The sequence below is a fragment of the Oryzias latipes genome, chromosome 10, assembly GCF_002234675.1.
Source record: "Oryzias latipes chromosome 10, ASM223467v1".
In the NCBI taxonomy this organism is placed as follows: Eukaryota; Metazoa; Chordata; class Actinopteri; order Beloniformes; family Adrianichthyidae; genus Oryzias; species Oryzias latipes.
This window is the reverse complement of record NC_019868.2, coordinates 1,823,362-1,844,198: the sequence shown is the minus strand read 5'-3', so window position 1 is coordinate 1,844,198 and position 20,837 is coordinate 1,823,362. Positions and strand designations below refer to the sequence as shown.

The 20,837-nt window shown below is 45.8% G+C and overlaps 1 protein-coding gene across 1 annotated transcript; it reads left to right on the top strand.

Annotated features, from left to right (window-relative positions):
* The first annotated feature begins 2,496 nt into the window (after positions 1-2,496).
* On the top strand, positions 2,497-20,824 carry aga (aspartylglucosaminidase). The gene is made up of 9 exons (XM_004086477.4): positions 2,497-2,717; positions 5,033-5,186; positions 6,009-6,121; positions 7,269-7,381; positions 11,817-11,925; positions 15,492-15,567; positions 18,201-18,308; positions 19,381-19,514; positions 20,620-20,824. Exons 1-9 carry the CDS (start codon positions 2,585-2,587, stop codon positions 20,718-20,720), a joined length of 1,041 nt encoding a protein of 346 aa, XP_004086525.3. The 5' UTR covers positions 2,497-2,584; the 3' UTR covers positions 20,721-20,824.
* Positions 20,825-20,837: the final 13 nt, after the last annotated feature.

Sequence of the window (20,837 nt, the reverse complement as noted above, 5' to 3'; positions counted from 1 at the left end):
TTCAATTTCAAAACAAATGCAAGTCGCTGCAGTCGTCACATTGGAGGAACTCTCAAGGCAGCAGACTGGATATTTCAGCTGTAGTTCTGCTTCAAATGAAGCATAGATGTTGTATATTTAAAGTATTGGAAACTTCTGTGTAACTATCATACTTTATGGTTTCAGCTGGAATTACTCATTTTTTTCTGCAGTTTTTTTTTTTCAGAATCTGAGCCACAGAATCAAAGGTGATGTCATCAATAAAAAAAGGAAAGGTGTAGAAGACTGTGGTGAGACTGAGAGCTGAGGCAGATATTGGAAGATCTTAACCCTTGTGCTATCTTAGATGACCCCACCCTTACATTGACGTGTTCTCCCTACCATGACAAAGGTGGATAAAGGTGGAAAGATTTCATGTAATCCATGGACACCAGTGAAGATCACAAATCATTGAAGAAAAGAGGTTCAGCGCACTGTCTAGTGGGTCTAGATGACCCAACTCCCAATGGTAATGTGCTTAAGATAGCACAAGGGATACAATAAACTTGGATTTGTATATTCGATGTAAAAATGAATAAGCAAATCAAAATAAAAAGGAGACTCTGGCTCAATCTTATTTCAGAGTTGTTGCTTGAAGCCATATTTTTAGGTGCCTCATCATCGTCTGGCATTTCTCTGGCTTGATCACAAAAAGGTTGCAGGTCCATTCTTTGAAAGTTTTGATGTCTTATGTGTTTAGACAGAATTGCTCGAATTCTTTAAAAAGCTGAGACAAGTGATTGTGCAGAAGCTGTGAGAATGTTGACAGCTGTTATTTTTCTCTGAATTGACAGATTGAGTTCACTGAACAAATTGACCATGTCACACAGGTAAAGTGAGTTTTATGACCCATTTAGTTTCACTAAAATGAGCTGCCCTTTGTGGAAATAAATCTCTGTAGCTGCTCCCTTAACTCAAACAATCTATTTTAAGGCAGCAATCGTGCATTTGTGTTCAGAAGGCTGCCTCCACAAAACCTCCTCACAAAACTGACCCGACGAATTCATAGCATTTGCTCTGATATAGTTACTGACTTTAACAGCATTAGTTCATATGTTCTAAAGTAAAGACAAGAGTGTATTTAACTCACATTCAGGTGGAACCACTCAGCATTTGGACCAGAAATATATCCAGTCATGGCAGCAGCAACCGTGTGGATGCCGACACGAAAGGATCAGCTCAGCTGATTTTACATTTGACACTTCAATGGCTGTGACATTGGTTGGTAGTGCCAGTGCACAAAACACAACCTGGATGTCACTTTCACATTGCAATCTGTTGTTTTTAAAATGGACCAGGATTGTAAACCACAATGACGTTAATCGTCTTTGACTGTGCTCCAATGTCCTTTGCTCCTTTCTCAGTTTTCCTGCTGGCGGTCCCAGACAAAGTGCGATCTGGTCGTTTTACTGCCAGAGTTCAACTGCTCTGTCTGAAGATCTGTTTTGCAGGAGCTCTTTCATTGTCCCTGTTTACATGAATCTGATCATCTCATGTCTGGAGATTTGAAGAAGAATTTTTTCAGCAACACATTCTGACTTGTATTCACTTTAATCCAACAGATTGTTGTGTTTTCTAACCATGACTGTGTACCCAATCACAGCTGGAGATCTTTATTTAGACTTAATAACAAGGGCATTCGGTCATCATCCTTTCTATCATGAGTAATTTTTATCTTTGGATATCCACGACACGTGTGTTTTGTTTTCATTAGTGGATTTTAAAAATATATTTTTTAACCCTATAAGAGATTTTGACCCCATTCATTTTTTGGCGGTTCCTCCCGCTATGATGTCATCCTTTTTTGGAGGACAGTTGTCCACTATGCCTAAAATTCAATTTCACCAGGTACTACAAGCTAGCAAATGTTCTGTTTTTTATTTATTTTTAATGAGGCAGGAACGAAATTTTCCCTCATAGGCGCAGTAAGACGAGGGACTTGCAAAAACAGTATTGCTGTCCGGGACTGCTGCAGGACAAGAATTCTGTAATATTCGGATACATTATGGCTTTTCCCCCATTCATATTAGATGTTCGTTTAAGAAATCTAATATAATCAGAAAAATAATGAATAAAAGGGAATAGTATTTTTCCGTTTGCATGTATGAATGAAGTATTTGCACCAAAATAATGACAAGATTGATCACACATTTATCAGATATTAGAGTCCAAATTGTCCACAAAGTCAGGAACATCAATGAGAGAAAAAAGTTCAAATACTAAAACTTTGAGCGACACTGATATATTTTCAAAGTCTTCCCAGTGGCCTTTAAATGATGATTTATAGCCAAGATAATAAAAAAATCTGTTATTTTTTAGAAAAAAGTTTCTGCAGAGCAGCACAAGGATAAGATTTCTATATTAAAAAATAAAATCTCCCACTGGATAACCTACACACACTTTATTGTTGCTAGCGGCGCAGTTTGTGATCTTAGTTCCGCCTACTTCGCCTTTAAAGGCCCCGCCCTTCCTCATCACGTGACACAACAAGGAAGTTCACCGTGGCTTCCCCCTGCCCTGCCTGTCTGTGTCTGTCCGACAGAACCATGAAGATAAAATAGGCTGGATGTTGGTGTTTCAGCAGGAGAAGATGTTCGCGCGCTTCCTGGTCCTCACCCTGACTGCGTCACTCCCTCACGCACGCGCATCGCTGCCCCTGGTCGTGAACACATGGCCGTTCAAAAGCGCGGCGGCTGCAGGTAAGTAAGTGTGTGTCTGTGTGTGTAACACGGAAACGTCGGGACAACAAAAGTTTTTTTTTTTTAGTGTTTTTTGGTCTGTCCTCCTGCCCCTACATACTTCATTCTGTTGGGACAGCATCACGTGATCATCATCATTCAGGCACAGTCTGCCCGCTGACCTCTGGCACGTGATATTTTGCTCTGGTGGGTTGTTCATCAGGGGGGAGTTTGACCTCCCAGACTTCATGCAGATCAGCTGCTTCTCCTGGTGTGGGGTGTGACAGTGACTGGTCAGCTGATCTGCGTTAGGATGCAGAGGCCTCAGTTTTTCATAACTGCAGTGCTTAAAAACAACCACCTGAGCCTGAAGCTTCTGCGTCTGTGTGGCTTTGACAGACTAAAGTAACCACAAAACGTTTTCTGTCATTCTATCCATTGACTGTACATGAGAACTGGACTGAGGGACCCCTCCCCCTCACATTCCAAACAGGAAGTAGCTGCTGTTTCCAGGAAACCCAAATCCCCTAGACTTCTACAGAGAAATAAACAGCTGTTACTCTGTCATTCTGTTGGGCTGATCGTTCTTTTTGACATGTTTTTGATCATCCTAATTCTTTTTTGATGTAGTTTTTTCTTTATTGATAGCTATTCCAGGCGTCTCCATAAAAATATGAGGTCAAAGCCTTTGATTGACAGATGCTCCTGAGTCCACTTTAGAGTGATAGGGGTGTGGCCTTCCAGCAAGCTCTCTCCTGATTGGTGAGAGTGGTTGCCATAGAAACGATGACTCAGATTGACCAATCCCTGCTTACTGATGCCATTTATGTTCCAAGATGGCGGTGTAGGTGCCATTTCAAAATGGTGACTGAATTGAATGTGTTTTGTTGGAAGGAAACCGTTTTCTATTGGTGACGTCACAATCAGTCGCTCAAGTTTCAGATACAGTCAATAGTTTTATCTCATCTATTTATTTATTTATTTATTTTTTGCTCAATGTCAAAGTTTATATCGTGATGAACATTGAGGAACAGATTCAATCTGAACATGAAGCTCTTGACATGAGACAGAAGAGAGTGCATGTGCGCGTGCATGTGCGTGTAGTGAAGTCACACACACGCACACACACAGTAAAAGCTCTTCTTCCTGGTGTGTTGGTTCAGCTGAATGTATCTGTCTGAAGACCATCAGAGCGTCAGACGAGGAAAGCGCTCTGTCCCCCACTGTTTGATTTCCTTTGAGGTCATTCAAATAAGACGAGTGAATGTTTGTGTGCCTGCCACACACGACTAATCCTCTAAGTTGGTTTTCAGCCAAACAGCAGGGAGGAAATCGCAAAGATGAGAAGCAGCAGCTCAGGCCTGGAGGTGAAGAAAGTTCACCGTGGAAGCTCACCTTTGGTGCAATGGCGTCCCCATTTATCACGTTTGTCCTGCAGTGGACGGTAAAAGATCTGCTCCCATCTGAAAGGAGATATGTGACGGTGCGGTTTGTGAACCCGGGTCATTGATCCGCTCATGCGGGTCTTGTTTTCTGCTGGTGGGTTGAAGAAGCGGCTGACAGCAGCAGGCTAATCTCTGCCTCTGTTCTGCTGATTTTTGTGTGGAAACCACCGGAATGCTGAGTTTGATAAGAGGACTGCAGACACCAGGATGATCCAGAACTGTGAGAAAACTGCAGTCAGGTGGTAATTTGAATCCTGCTTGAAGTCTTGGTACATAATAAGGTCCAATCACTCACCAGAGTTTGTCACTTTCCTTTGAATTTTAACCTTGACGCATTTCAGAATCGCTGTTTGGGTGCTGCTCTGAATTCTCAGGGCACGTTTACACTGGCAGGTTTGATCTGGACTAGAACCGGTTTCCTCTGATGGTCCTGCTTTTTGAGCTGTGAGAGATGACCTGAACTCTGTGTGAGACCTTACAGGAGAACCCTGATCCTCCTGAAAACCAGGGTCTGTGTTCTCTTGCAGAGGAACTCTGGTGTGGTTCACTTCAGTGTGAATGCCAACGGTCTCCATTGGACCAAAGACAAAAAAACAATAGCGGCTTTTGACTCTGTAAGAACTTTTATCAGGTCTGGCCTGCAGTGTCCGATAAGACAGGGATGTTGGATACCCTGCTGGTTTTTTGAAGTGGATTACCTGGATCAGGTCTGCTTTGCTAAGAAGACGGTAGAAAACATCTGGGCTTTAACACCTGGTACCACTCTTGCAGGACTGGCTTGTCTCACTCATATGACTCTTTGGTTCCCACTCGATGTGTAGCGGTCCCGGGGCGTGGACTCCAGGTTGCGGGGTGGCTGTACGCTGAGCGCGTGTGTGGTTTTGTCTGCAGCGTGGAGCTGCCTGCAGTCCGGCGGATCCGTGTTGGACGCCGTGGAGCAGGGCTGCGCCCGCTGTGAGGCGGAGCAGTGCGACGGCAGCGTGGGCTTCGGGGGGAGTCCCGACGAGAACGGGGAGACCACGCTGGACGCCATGATTATGAACGGGTAAACCAAAGAAGACACACTTGTATTTGTTCTGCAGTAAAAAGGAGTTGCAGTGTGTATTTAGGGTTCTTGATGTGTGTGTGTGTGTGTGTGTGAAATCTGGCTGTCATTTTCAAGACCTTGAAGTATCTTTGTGTGAGTTTTCGTCTCTCTTCAGATGTTATGCCTTCGTGCTATTTGATGTAAGCGTGAAATATTATCTAAAATTGAAGTGAGAAAAAGGTTATGAAGATTTGTCAAATTAGAAACTATTTTTATTTATTTGAAGGCTGCTCAGATCTTGAAATGCTAATTAAAGCGGCTGCAGCTGTCAGCAGAGTTACACCTTTTTATTCCTGCAACACTTTGTGCTGCTGCCGTCCAACAATCTTTAACATTTACACACATAACCGGCTGACCTTTCCTTCAAGCCTTTCTTCACTGAAGTACTAATCAAGAGTCTCATTAGGATCTGAAAGCATGCCAATTATTAGGTTCTTAAATACTAACATTTACACTCTCAGAAGTTATAATGTGAAGTAAATGTCAGCCCCCCACAAAAGAGAAGCTGTTTGCTGCTTCTTTATTGAATGTTGCTTCTTTCAGTTGCAGGGAAATTGACTTTCTCTGCCCATGTAGCCATGAACGCATTGAAAGCAGAGATCCATGATCTGTCAGCAGTGTGGCGCCAGCTTCAGGACACATATGCAGGGACGATCAACTCTGCAAAGTCTTTGGGCTTCTCGTGATAGCTATGCAAAAGCATTTGGTTCATGGTAAACAAAAACGGTGTTTCCCAGCATGCCCTGTAAACACAGCAGGACGGCTTGTGTCTTTGAGCAGGAACACGATGGAGGTGGGGGCCGTGGCAGACCTGAAGAGAATCAAAAATGCCATCGGAGTGGCACGAGCTGTGATGGAGCACACGGAGCACACCCTGCTGGTGGGGGAGTCAGGTATGACGGCAACCACCATGCTGTTGTGTGAGAGTGGACCGAGCAGGAAGGTGTGAGGATGTCATATGGGGGCTTTGCAACCCTCACAAAACACGGTGCGTCCCCCACCAACCAAGAACCGCCCGTCCGACCCCGCCCACACCGCACCAAATCGCCATGCACCAGAGGAAGAGGCTGCGCGTGTGACAAACAAAATCCACATCTGAAACACTCAAACGACTGACAGACGTGCTTTTAAGCATGATAGTACATTTATGATCAACTGTTAAAAAATATGACCTCCTAAAAAGAGATGATTGTTCAGTTTGACCCAGATTAGACTTAAACTGACCCACTTTCTGTTATCATAAAACAAGCAGGAACCCTCATCAAACAGAGGCTGTAGATAATAAGCTAAGCTTGTCAGGTAGGCCAATACACATGATCAGGTTTTTAGACAGACTATTTTAAAGTTTATGCTTTGAAAAAAAGTTTTTTGGGGGATTTGGAACCACCCAATCCCCATTGTGAGCATCCGTCCTCTGGGAAGGTAAAGCTGAACATGCTGTCCAGACACAAGGGGGGGCTCCAGTTACTCAACTTTGCCTTCATTTCTTTTCAACTCAAAACAAATAAAAATCCAGAACTTTTTTTAAAAGCCATAGTCCAAATGAATTTACTCCAGCAGATGAATCCCAACCAAACCAGTGTTCTAAAATGAGAGGATTAAGCAAACCAGCAAAGCCCAAAGACAGAACCAACAAGAACGGTTTTCTTCTTGGAATAAGAATCAAACCAAAAGAAAAATTCAGAACAGCTGCTACAATATTTACAAAACAATATTTTTAAATAAACAACAATAAAATGATCAAATAAAAGGCCTTTTTCCTTTGTTTTGCTTTGGAAGCCTGATCTCCATCTTCTGACCTGTTACCTGGAACCAGAACAGAAAAAATACCACCTTATATACAAAACAATCAAATTCAAGCACAATGCGCCCCCACCAAAAACTGTCAGCCATTTTTTGCAGATTTTATTGCATGTGAAACTGTACTAAACGGAAATCAGAAATGGTTTCTCCAGTGAGAAAATGTCCTGTAAGTAAATATAAGTAAATAAATAAAAACTCTGTTGTGGAAGTAAGAGTATGTTTCTGCTCTCTTGGTAGCCTCCGTGTTTGCTGAAAACATGGGCTTTGTTGCAGAAGACCTGAGCACCAACACGTCTGTGAGCATTTTCTCCCAGTGGCTGAGGGGAAACTGTCAACCAAATTATCGAAAGGTAAGAGCGCATGCGTGTGTTGAGCTGCGTTTCCTCCCGCCTGGCCAAATGGGAAATGGTTTGCTGTTTGTAGCACTTCAGCATGATCCAGTTATATGAAAGTAGAAATGTGTTCAAACTTCTCCAGGTGCTCATCAGGTGGTTTGCTACACAATTGAATACAAGCCGCCTGACCACAAGGGCCAAAAGGTTTCAAATGAAATGTTTGGACTAAAAACTAGCAGTAAAAGATTCATCTGGCACAACACCAGGAGCAACAGTTGCTGCACATAGAACAGAAACATCAGTAGTACATGCAGTAGTAGATTCAGCAGAACACGCAGCAGTACACGCCGCAGAACACGCCGCAGAACACGCCGCAGTACACGCAGCAGAACACGCAGCAGAACACGCAGCAGTACACGTAGAAGAACACGCCGCAGAACACGCCGCAGTACACGCCACAGTACACGCCACAGAACACGCAGCAGAACACGCCGCAGAACACGCAGCAGAACACGCCGCAGAACACGCAGCAGTACACGCCGCAGAACACGCAGCAGTACACGCCGCAGAACACGCCGCAGAACACGCAGCAGAACACGCCGCAGAACACGCCGCAGTACACGCCGCAGTACACGCAGCAGAACACGCAGCAGAACACGCCGCAGTACACGCCACAGTACACGCCACAGAACACGCAGCAGAACACGCCGCAGAACACGCAGCAGAACACGCCGCAGAACACGCCGCAGAACACGCCGCAGAACACGCCGCAGAACACGCCGCAGTACACGCCGCAGTACACGCCGCAGTACACGCAGCAGAACACGCCGCAGTACACGCAGCAGAACACGCAGCAGAACACGCCGCAGAACACGCCGCAGAACACGCAGCAGTACACGTAGAAGAACACGCCGCAGAACACGCCGCAGAACACGCAGCAGTACACGTAGAAGAACACGCCGCAGAACACGCAGCAGTACACGCAGAAGAACACGCCGCAGTACACGCAGCAGAACACGCCGCAGAACACGCAGCAGTACACGCAGAAGAACACGCCGCAGTACACGCAGCAGAACACGCCGCAGAACACGCCGCAGAACACGCAGCGGAACTCGCCGCAGAACACGCCGAGGAACACGCAGAGGAACACGCCGAAGATAACGCCGCAGAACACGCAGAGGAACACGCAGCGGAACACGCAGAGGGACACACCGAAGATAACGCCGCAGAACACGCCGCAGAACACGCCGCAGAACACGCAGAGGAACACGCAGCGGAACACGCAGAGGGACACACCGAAGATAACGCCGCAGAACACGCCGCAGAACACGCAGCAGAACACGCAGCAGAACACGCCGCAGAACACGCAGCGGAACACGCCGAAGATAACGCCGCAGAACACGCTGCAGAACACGCAGAGGAACACGCAGCGGAACACGCAGAGGAACACGCCGAAGATAACGCCGCAGAACACGCAGCAGAACACGCCGCAGAACACGCAGAGGAACACGCAGAGGAACACGCCGAAGATAACGCAGCAGAACACGCCGAGGAACACGCCGAAGAACACGCCGCAGAACACGCAGAGGAACACGCAGCGGAACACGCAGAGGAACACGCCGCAGAACACGCCGCAGAACACGCAGCAGAACACGCAGAAGAACACGCAGCAGAACACGCAGCAGAACACGCCGCAGAACACGCCGCAGAACACGAAGCCGAACACGCAGAAGAACACGAAGAGGAACACGCAGCGGAACACGCAGAAGAACACGCAGCGGAACACGCCGCAGAACACGCAGAGGAACACGCCGAAGATAACGCCGCAGAACACGCAGAGGAACACGCAGCGGAACACGCAGCAGAACACGCCGCAGAACACGCAGAGGAACACGCCGAAGATAACGCCGCAAAACACACCGCAGAAGACGCCGCGGAACACGCAGAGGAACACGCCGAAGATAACGCCGCAGAACACGCAGAAGAACACGCCGCAGCACACGTCGCAGAACACGCCGAAGAACACGCAGAGGAACACGCCGAAGATAACGCCGCAGAACACGCAGAAGAACACGCCGCAGAACACGCAGAGGAACACGCCGAAGATAACGCCGCAGAACACGCCGCAGAACACGCAGAGGATAACGCCGCAGAACACGCCGAAGATAACGCCGCAGAACACGCCGCAGAACACGCAGAAGAACACGCAGCAGAACACGAAGCAGAACACGCAGAAGAACACGCAGCGGAACACGCCGCAGAACACGCAGAGGAACACGCCGAAGATAACGCAGCAGAACACGCCGCAGAACACGCCGCAGAACACGCCGCAGAACACGCCGCAGAACACGCCGCAGAACACGCAGCAGAACACGCAGAGGAACACGCAGAGGAACACGCCGAAGATAACGCCGCAGAACACGCAGAGGAACACGCAGAGGAACACGCAGAGGAACACGCAGAGGAACACGCAGCAGAACACGCAGCAGAACACGCAGAAGAACACGCCGCAGAACACGCCGCAGAACACGCCGCAGAACACGAAGCAGAACACGCAGAAGAACACGCAGCGGAACACGCAGAAGAACACGCAGCGGAACACGCAGCAGAACACGCAGAGGAACACGCAGAGGAACACGCCGAAGATAACGCCGCAGAACACGCCGCAGAACACGCAGAGGAACACGCAGCGGAACACGCAGAGGAACACGCCGCAGAACACGCCGCAGCACACGTCGCAGAACACGCCGAAGAACACGCAGAGGAACACGCCGAAGATAACGCCGCAGAACACGCAGAAGAACACGCCGCAGAACACGCAGAGGAACACGCCGAAGAACACGCAGAGGAACACGCAGAGGAACACGCCGCAGAACACGCAGAAGAACACGCCGAAGATAACGCCGCAGAACACGCAGAAGAACACGCAGAAGAACACGCAGCAGAACACGAAGCCGAAGATAACGCCGCAGAACACGCAGCGGAACACGCCGCAGAACACGCAGAGGAACACGCCGAAGATAACGCAGCAGAACACGCAGAGGAACACGCAGCGGAACACGCAGCGGAACACGCAGAGGAACACGCCGCAGAACACGCAGAAGAACACGCAGAGGAACACGCCGAAGATAACGCCGCAGAACACGCAGCGGAACACGCAGCGGAACACGCAGAGGAACACGCCGCAGAACACGCCGCAGAACACGCAGAGGAACACGCAGAGGAACACGCCGAAGATAACGCCGCAGAACACGCCGCAGAACACGCAGAAGAACACGCCGCAGAACACGCCGCAGAACACGCAGAGGAACACGCCGCAGAACACGCCGCAGAACACGCCGCAGAACACGCAGAGGAACACGCCGCAGAACACGCAGAGGAACACGCAGAGGAACACGCCGCAGAACACGCCGCAGAACACGCAGAGGAACACGCAGAGGAACACGCCGAAGATAACGCCGCAGAACACGCCGCAGAACACGCCGCAGAACACGCCGCAGAACACGCCGCAGAACACGCCGAAGAACACGCCGAGGAACACGCCGCAGAACACGCCGCAGAACACGCGGAAGAACACGCCGCAGAACATGCAGAGGAACACGCCGAAGAACACGCCGAGGAACACGCCGAAGATAACGCAGCAGAACACGCAGCAGAACACGCAGCAGAACGCGCAGCAGAACGCGCCGCAGAACACGCCGCAGAACACGCAGCAGAACACGCAGCAGTACACGCAGAAGAAGAACACGCAGCAGAACAGGCGTGTTAACCTACAGCAGTGTTTGTGCGCATCTATCATTAACCTGTAACCAGAATTCTTTTTTACAGCAGTCTAAATCCACAGCAAACTAAAACATTAACTGTAACATCAGTCTCTCTCATACGTATGTATGTATACATACGTTAACGGCTATGTAACCGTTGGACACGAGCTTGATTCTGCCATGACTTGACATGACTGCTGCCTGCATTAAACTGAGGAGAATGATGGGCTCTACTTTCTTTTTTTCAACTCTTAGTTCATGTTTTTTCACATTTCACACAAGGAGACGAAATGTGTTTACGACTCTGGAAGGCGGAGCCGCGTGCTTCATTCATTTCTGTTTAACCCTTGTGCTATCCTAGGCACTTTAACATTGGGAGTTGGGTCATCTAGACCCACTAGACAGTGCTCTGAACCTTTTTTCTTCAATGATTTGTGATCTTCCCTGGTGTCCATGGATTACATGAAATCTTTCCACCTTTATCCACCTTTGTCATGGTAGGGAGAACACGACAATGGAAGGGGGGGGTCATCTAAGATAGAACAAGGGTTACCAGACCTCGTCTCTACAATAAAGCTGCACACACCTAGCTCTCGACTGCGTTCTGAGTGGGTCTGAATGGTTAAGCTGCCATTGTTAAAGTAACCCAAATGAAAACAGTGGCATCTCTTCTTTCTTGTCAACAGAATGTCAGCCCAGATCCTTTAAAGTCCTGTGGACCCTACAGGCCAGAGGGTGCAAGGACACTGGGCAAGAGGGCACGGCTCGTCAATGCTCTATCCCATGATACCATAGGTGAGTCGGCTATTCAAGGTAGCCAGTCAGCTTTGAAGTTCTGAGTTTAGTATATCTGCTGAGAGATGATGAGTGATTTAGCTTGGTGTATTTAGCTGCTGTGATGACTCCACTTCATGCTTGAGTTTAATCAAGCGAACTGCTGGGGAGCAACACTCCAAAGCTGCAGGACATCAGTTACACGACGCACCGCGTCACTTGTCTGTTGCTTAAAATCACTTAATGCAAAACAACAATGTAAAACAAACTCCTAACAACAACATTGACTTTTACCAGACAGTGCCTGGAGGAAAGTCATGGTTTTAAATGAGAAGGTGAGAGCTAACTGCTAATGCTAGTTGCTAAGCAACTTGGCTTCCTGAAACAAATAAAAGGACTTCACTAACCCCTTACTAACCCCTTCTCTAAGATTATTGCATTTAATAGCCCAACACCTGTTTTCTGAAATAATAAGTCCTTAAGAAGCTACAAGACTAGCATGTCCAAAGCTCGGCCGGTGGGTCAAATGATGCCGTCGTTCAAAGTTCCACTGGCTCGCAGAACACTCATAAAATCAATTCAATGCGGCCCCCAGCACTTTTTATAAACTGTGTGTATGGTTTTTTTGTTAGTAAACCTGACCTTTAGAGACTTTAGGGCCAAATGAGAATTCATTTGATCAAAACCACAATGGTTTGTATTTCTGAATAAAATTATTATTTGTGTTATTTTCCTGTTCACATGGTTAAAATGTAGAAGATTATAGTTTGCATTTAATGAGTTGAATTGAATTTATTTATTGAATAAGGGCAGATATCAAAGCATAGACCTACTACAAACAGCACTGCCATGTCCATGTCACAATGCTTTTACCGTAGCTGGTTGGAGCATTTTTCCTTAGCTGGGCTTTTTTTTTTGTTTTACAATTACAAACAAATGTAAAATGAGAATAAAGGACCAGAAATAAAACAAAAAACAGTCACTGTTAAGATTCCATTAACCAGTTAGCAAGACACAGGGACACATCAAAAGGATAAGAAAACACACCAAATCAACCTGTTCAAACATGCGGGCAGCATTGCTGCCGACATAACCAAGACTTTGTTTTTTAGAAACTGGTCACAGACTTCAGATCAGTGGGGAGGGCGTTCCAAAGTCTTGCACCTTCCACCAACATGGCCGTCTGAGCAAAACTAGGTTAGCAAAAAGGGATCTTGACAATTCCCACTGGTTGATCTGCTGCAAGCCTCTAATTCACAGATGAACGTCCTTAGAAGCTTAGCTGCCAGTTCATTGAGGCATTTGAAGAGCATTTAAAAAAAAATAAAATTAGTAAAAGTTAAGATGTCGTATTTCATTAGAATTGAAAAAAGCCTCTCCACAGGTTTGAGTCTGATTCGATTATGACCAAACTGTAATTCCATAACACAAGTGGGAGAAGATCAAAGATTAAAAATATCCAAGCACATGCTGGAGTCAGGCATTGTCTTATTCATTTAAAACAGGTCATGTTAGACCTGACCACTTTCTACCTTTTTTAATATGGCTTTTAAAATTTAATTGGGAGTGTAAAATTATTCCAAGATAATTTTCCTCGTGAACTTGATCAATTCATTTTCCATTTATAAAAACATGTACATTCCATCATCCATTTTAGAAGAACATAAACACTCACCTGAGCACAGGTGTTAGTAGGGGTGTGACGATCACCGCGGTGATGACTCAGCACACGTTACTTTTTTCTTTCTTTCTTTTTTTTAAAGTTCTGCATATGGTGCGTGATTTGAACTATAACACATTTATCTTTGCTAATAATTTACTTTTTCTGCGAGTCCTGTGTTCAAACTCCAAGGTCTTCTGGAGGAAAAAGCCCGCATCCTCCTGCGCAAGGGAGGGACAGTCCATTATACATATTATGGGGGACTTTTTGTGTGTGTGTCTGATTTTAATTAGCTGCTTGCCATGTTTCAGTACTTGTAATGTTTACAGAAAATGTTAAATCAAATGAAACAAACAAAAGACAAATAAAGGACAATAGTGTAATTAAAACAGTTGGAGTTAGGTATATTTTAATTGCAAGTATGTCTACCGGTAGCTTCATTTGGTAGAGGCAACATAACCGTTGGGGGTGCTCGAGAAAAATGGCCACGAATTTAGTGTCTAAACCAAATACTGTGTTGGCTATTTTGGCACACTTTGGCTTTGAGGCAGATGATTTGGGACAGCCGGTGAGTTTGTTGAACCTTTCCTGCGCTGACTTTTCTATTCCTTACCCTGGTCGGAAAGACGCAGGGGAGATCCCCGAAGGAAGCCCGATCTTCCTTCACTTCACTTCCCCGTTCAGACCCTCAGAGCCTCCAGAGCGGGCCAACAAAGAAACATTCACTGTTTTTCTGGGGGAAAACTTCTTTTATTACTATTCTTCCCTGTAACGTCAAACATGAACGCGCAGCCCTAACCTTCTTGTGCTGCACGCGCTTTTCCACTCCTTCCGCTGCTTACACACACACACACACGCCGTTTCAGCACATACACATCCCCATTCTGCAACAGAAGTTTACGACAAATTTACTGCATTCTAATTATTAATTTCCATTGTATTCATTTCCATTCCATTACAAGCTGCGTGCGTTCCATAATCCACTTTAGAAGAACATAAACACTCACCTGAGCACAGGTGTTAGCTCACCTTTGCACTAATATTTTGCTTGATTGAATGAAATATTTCACACTAGTTGGTTTGAAGGCACAAGTATGCGTGAACACTATCTGTATTGTGTACATGTTGACATGTTGACATTTTTGGAGCCAACAGCTGTGTTTATAACGTTTGAGTGTGTGTGACTGTAATGATTATAACCATCCAGCAACTTGTTGCTTTATGCTGCTTCATGGTTTTACCCCCCCCCCCCCCTTTCTATAATCACCCTCCTATCCCCCCTCTCTAACATCCCTCTCTCTTCTATTCTGTACGGTCTAACACAAAATATTTTCAAATATAATCAAAATGAATAAAGTTTGGCCTCGATTACCAAAGGGGTTTATTCAGACATACCTCTGGTTTGTCAGAAGATGAATAACCCCTCTTGTTAAAGTAAAATATGTCCAACACAAGAGGCCCTCAGCTCTCATCTGTTTGCCCAGATGTTGGACAGGTTAAAAATAAATAAATAAATAAATTATTTGGATTCAATGTTATTATTGGGGTTCATAGAATGCAAATCGATTGGTTGGCTCTCACACAGTTTCACCTCACCAAATCTGGCCCTCCATGCAAAAAGTTTGGACACCCCTGCTGTAAGACATAGGATCAATAAAAGCCCTTTCATGTATTGGGGGATGCTAACACTGACTGTATGGGGAGTGAAACAGCGACCGTGAGGATGGTTGCAGGACAGGGAGACCTGGATTGGTGCAGGTTGTCTGGTGTGAAAAGGCCTTAGATTCTACATGAGCTGTTAGCTTCCTCTGGATGTGATGATAACGTGTTCCCTTCATGTGACGCTGATCAGCCAAATGACCACAGAACTGAGTTTCAGCACAGCCAGAGCCCAGCCATAACTCTGTGTTTGGTTTCTTTGCTACAGGAATAGTTGCTCTGGACCAGGATGGCCACGTTGCTGCTGGAACATCGACCAATGGACTCACTCACAAGGTTCCAGGGTGTGTAGATGATGGTGCTGGTTCTTCTTTAGGAAATAAAACTCCTGGACTCTGAGGAGACACCTTCCTTTCCTCCAGTGTGGTTTGTTAAGATGATAAGAACTCGTCCCGCTCAGGTGTGATTATGACACTGTTGTACTCCTCTTTTTTCCTGTCCTCTTTAGAGCAAACATGATACGAGTTAGTTGGTAACTAACATTTAGCATCTGTTTATGTCTAGGTTATCTCTATTTGCTTTTGCTTTTTGTGCACAAAAGAACCAGACTGAATCATGAAACAGTCTGGACTCTATGAGCTTGCATGTTTAATGAGAAAACATCAGGGAGGCTTTGCATGTGTTGCATTTACACACTGATAAGGAATCCGAGTTGTGCGTGCTGGAAGTTCCTCCAAACGTGGCCTAAAAGTGCAGGGATGTGCTCGCTGTAATAATGAGATCAAAGGTAAATGCTTTGCTCAAGGACGTCATCGCATGTTCACTGTTTCATATCAGTGAACGTCCTTGCAGCAGATTCTGTGTATCTGAGGAAAGAGTGAAGAGTGGCACAAAGGACGATGAAGATAAGCCAGAGAGCAGAGCGTGTCCATGACTTTAAACACAGCAAACTATCAGTGTGTTTGGAGGTCAGAGAGGGTCAACACAATATGATTGTCTTCATAAAAGAGAAGTTGGAAAGATGTTTCATTTACAAACTTTGTCCTCCAAACGCCTGAAAGATGGAATCTCACCAAGTGGGACGTTCTACTCTTCAGAGGAATTATCTGCTCATAAACTGAAGACACCATCAAAGCTGTTTTTGTCTGTATGAGCATCGCTCCTCCTCCATGAGGACCTGCATTGTCCCGGGGGGGTCAGAGAAAGATCCTTTCTTCCCCAAGCAACTGGTCCTGTGGTCCACTGTGACTCAACATCTCAGTTTATAGCACAGGATCCATGCAAATGTCATTCATAAGGATGTAAGAGCAGGAGGAGAGCCGCTGCCACTCCATCAGGTACAGAGAAAAGGGCCCTTAATCTCTGAGGTGTTCCTGCCATCACCAACTGCACTTCTTCGCATAGAGAAAGGTCTCCAGTCACTGTCAGCAGGCCAACCTTTTCTAAAGGTTTCCCTTCATGGACCTGATTGTCTTCAGTTGGTCTTTTTCCAGGTTTTCTGCCTGAATCAGTCATGGGTCAGTGTTCAGAGGCTCAACAAGCAAACAGCAAATACAGAAATCTGTCTGAAAATGGTTAGGCATTCGGGTTCGACTGCAAATGAAGGCCACAAACTCTGAGAGACTCTCAGAAAGAAGAACTTTTCTCAGCCTCCTTCAGGGATTACGGGGCCAACCTGGATGCAAAACAAGGCTTAAGAAATGATCTATTTTTTGGTTTAAACTGGGAAGCTGCATATCTATTGGTTACCAGGCCCAATTGAAGTGTAGATCCGGAAAAAGATTTTCTGTTCAACACAAATATGAAAAAAAACAAGTTTTAATCCAAAGAAATCTGACTTTTAAATCACACGGGCTTCTAGTCTGTTCACAACTGAGCAACGACAACATGTTTCATCTGGTATAATTAACACTAAATGAGCTCATTTCAAATGTGAAGCTACTTAAGGTCCCAGAATAGCTGTACAGTATTGGGGTTACCATGGTTACTATGATAGACCATCTCTCTCTTTTTTAACAGTAAGAAGACATCAGAGCATCTTGGGTCTGAGTTTCTAGAATTGTTGTGTTGACTTCGGTCCTATTCTTATCAGGAGCTGCTGAGGAGTTAGTGAAGGTCTTCAAATGTTGTTTGCAGGGAAAGATGTGGCCTGCAGCAGGTCAGACTCCTGTAGGTGAAGCTCCAGTCTGTGGTCCTGCATCCATCTGCTGAAACACGTAGAGTTCATCCAGAAGAAGCACACGCTGCTCTAAGATCTTTATAGACCTTCCAGGCTCATAGTTCAGCAGCTGCCCCACCATAGGCACTCAAGCCCCCATTCCATCAGAGATGCTTTGAACTGAATGCTCACAACAAGGCCTTCACTTTTCTTTGCTTGGAGGACATGGCGTCTGTGATTCCCAACAAGAACATCCCATCTGGACTCAGCCCACACACTGTCCTGCTTTCAAGAGGTTTTCTCTTTCCACACAGCAGGACGGATGTTCAACCTCGACTTCCTCTCTGATGACGCAGCTGTAGTTTCCTCTGTTAACGAGGAGGATTGTGTTCAACCACAGGTTTCTGGGAGAATTCCTGGATCATTTTGCATTGTCACAATCATGCAGTGCTGACAGAAAGCCTGAAGATCACAGTTCTGTCCCTAGCGCACAGAGACTTCTCCAGGTTTTCAGATTCCTTTCAGGATGTTCTGCTCCGTTTTCAGATTCATAAAACCTACAGTTGCATTGTGCTACACACCTGACATGTGACATGTTTAAACTCTTCTGTTGTAAAAGGTCTTGTGTTTCATTCATTGGTCACTCTTGTTCAACTCTTAAAAAACATGAATCATAAAATCCAAGTACATTTTTTGTGGATATCTTTGTAACATTTTTCCGTGTAAACGTATGTTCTGTTACCTGTGTTCTAGAATAACGTCTTGGCTTGTGAGGGCATTCTTCATCTGTTGAAGTAACTGAACTGTGATGCCATGCAGGCGAGTTGGGGACTCCCCCATCGTTGGAGCAGGCGCCTACGCAGACAGCTCAGCCGGCGCCGCTGCTGCAACCGGGGATGGAGACCTCATGATGCGCTTTCTGCCCAGGTGAAGTGACCGTCCTCTTCATGGGTGTGAACGTCTTTCTGAGGATTATCTGGTGACAGATCACAGCAGGTTCAGAGCAAAAGTTAAATATATCCAGAACCTTAAACCTTCATAGAAAATTCCACCAACTACTTGAAACTCTTTTGGCTGAGGAGTTTCTGCATCAAAGATGTTTTCTGCCACTCACATATGCATTCAGCTTACCCCGCATGAGCGCGTGGATCCAAAAGCCACACCCCCTCGTCAAATCCTCCTTCCCTGACTGCTGCTGAAAAATAGAACGTCTACGTTTTGTGATTTTGCTTTCCTTGACAGCAGAAACTGTAAAGAGAATTTCAACATTTGTTACGTTTCCAAGAGCATAACCACTCTAACGCTGAAGAGAGGCATGACTGTGCTGCCCCCAAACTGTCATCTGTACACCCCACCAATAAAGGGAGCGTTCGCCCCAGCAGCTGTTTCTTCCCAGACAATGTTTGTTTGTTCCTGATCCAGGCTGGTTTGGTGAGCACACACCCCTCCTCATCGCTTAGATTTAAAGAAGTTCTAAATAGTCTCTCAGGGTCTAATGAAGTGTATAGAACTGAATCAAACAGAGAAGCTCTGACGAGTCCTTTCTGACATGCTTTCATGTTAGAAATGATGGTCAAGTAACAGCAATGTGAGTGTAAATGGATTACTGCCTGTAGAACAGCAGGGACTTTAGGATTTGTCTTCAGTAAAGATCTAAAGATTGGTTGAAATCGACAAACATACATTTGAAAATATAGGAAATCGATAACAAGCATCCCCGTATGTTCTGATGCTGGTTTGGGTCTGATCTGTCTGGATCTCTTCATTGTGATCAGAAGCTGTCTGTCATTCTCCAAAACCACTGATGTGTGCGTGGAGAAAACATTTTTAAAGATGTTCTTATTTAACAGGCTAGTGGAGTGAATGGGAGCATAATGTTTATGTGGTGACACATCTCTGCTAGTCTTCTGCTTTCCCGTGGTGTTCCTGATCACGGCCAGTGGCCTCCTCAGCGATCGTTAGCCTGCCTCACATCTTCTTTGTGTCCTCCTGCCAACAGTTACTTGGCCGTGGAGCTGATGAGAACTGGGACCGATCCCTCAGAGGCCTGCAAGACAGCCATTTCCAGAATCAAGAGGCATTATCCCGACTTTTTTGGAGCCGTAATCTGTGCCAACACTACAGGCCATTATGGTGAGAATTCAAGGTCAAACAGACGCGCTCAAGGAAACGACACCCATCCGCGCGGGGGGGGGGGACAAACGCAGACCCCCACTCACCTGCACCTGACCCTAGTCTGGAATTAAAGCCCTTCAGAAGAAATGAGGTCTCTGTCAAAACCTGGGTTGGGACGGGCAGAGCAGGCGTGTGAAAAACATCATTCATGTTCTCTGAAAATGATTCCATCCTAAATGTTTTTGAACAGGGAATTATTCAAACCAGAAATTAATGGTTAGGGTTCATTTTTAAGTTTAAATGTAATGTTTAATAATGTAAAACTGTGCAGTGCCATAAACCAAGTCAAGTCTGGAGACTGAGAAGAAATGAATGATTCTGAAAGCAACCATTACATTTTTCAGATGCCAAAAAATGCTTAATAAAAAGGAAAAAGTCATTTATAAGTCGCACCTTAGGGAGACATTTATTTAACACTAACAAGAGCAGACAATTCATCTTTAAAGTCAAATAATAAGAACCGAATAGATAGACTGAATATATGGATCCTTCACTACCGTATTTTACTTTATAAAACATAGGAGGAATCTAGGAAATTAGCCCAACACATGAACAAATATTCAGACAAATATAACGGAGCAAGCTAACAGGTCAACTCAACTCTTTACATCACTGTTACAGTGGATGAAGGAAACCTCCAAAAGGTAAAGACAAAATGCTCCCAGACAAGAGTAAGTGCTGAGCTAAGTGCTGGTTTCAGATGGAAGCAGTCGGCTGCGTCTGAAGGTCTGGTTTAGGCTGAACTCGCGCCCGGCTGTCAGAGCTTCAACCCTCTCATTTTGAGCTTTTCTCGTCCACTCTTTCCTGAAGAGCATCAACGAAATCTGACCCCACCCCTTTGAATTGTTGTTCACATGGCAACAGTTTCAAATGGGAAGGCAGCTAAAGCGGCGCACACTCAGTCTCTGCTGCCCCAGACACGTCTGACCATGATCGCCTACAGGTTCTACCCGTTTAACCAAATTGAAAGAGTTTGATGGCATGTGCAGTGCGGCGAGGAGCGTCAAGCTGCTGATGACACGTGAGGCGTCATTTTCTGAAAACATGATTGTCGTCTCCTCAGGTGCAGCGTGTAACAAAGCCCCCACACTGAACCAGTTCCACTTCATGGTATCCAACCTGGAGTCCAACACCCCAGTCCTGAAATCTGTCGACTGCTTTTGAACGAGCCCCGTTGCAAGCAGAGCTTCTGAGGAACTGCATATCCCATCATGCATCTGCAGTTAAGCTGTGAACTTTTAAAAAGAGAATTAAAGTTTCTTCTGGAATTGTTGCCTGTTC

Excerpts from the sequence above, each read along its gene's own strand:
- aga (XM_004086477.4), top strand. The coding sequence starts at position 2,585 with ATGTTGGTGTTTCAGCAGGAGAAGATGTTCGCGCGCTTCCTGGTCCTC. Across the intron at positions 2,718-5,032 it reads CAAAAGCGCGGCGGCTGCAG|CGTGGAGCTGCCTGCAGTCC; the intron begins GTAAGTAAGTGT and ends TTTTGTCTGCAG. Across the intron at positions 18,309-19,380 it reads ATGATGCGCTTTCTGCCCAG|TTACTTGGCCGTGGAGCTGA; the intron begins GTGAAGTGACCG and ends TCCTGCCAACAG.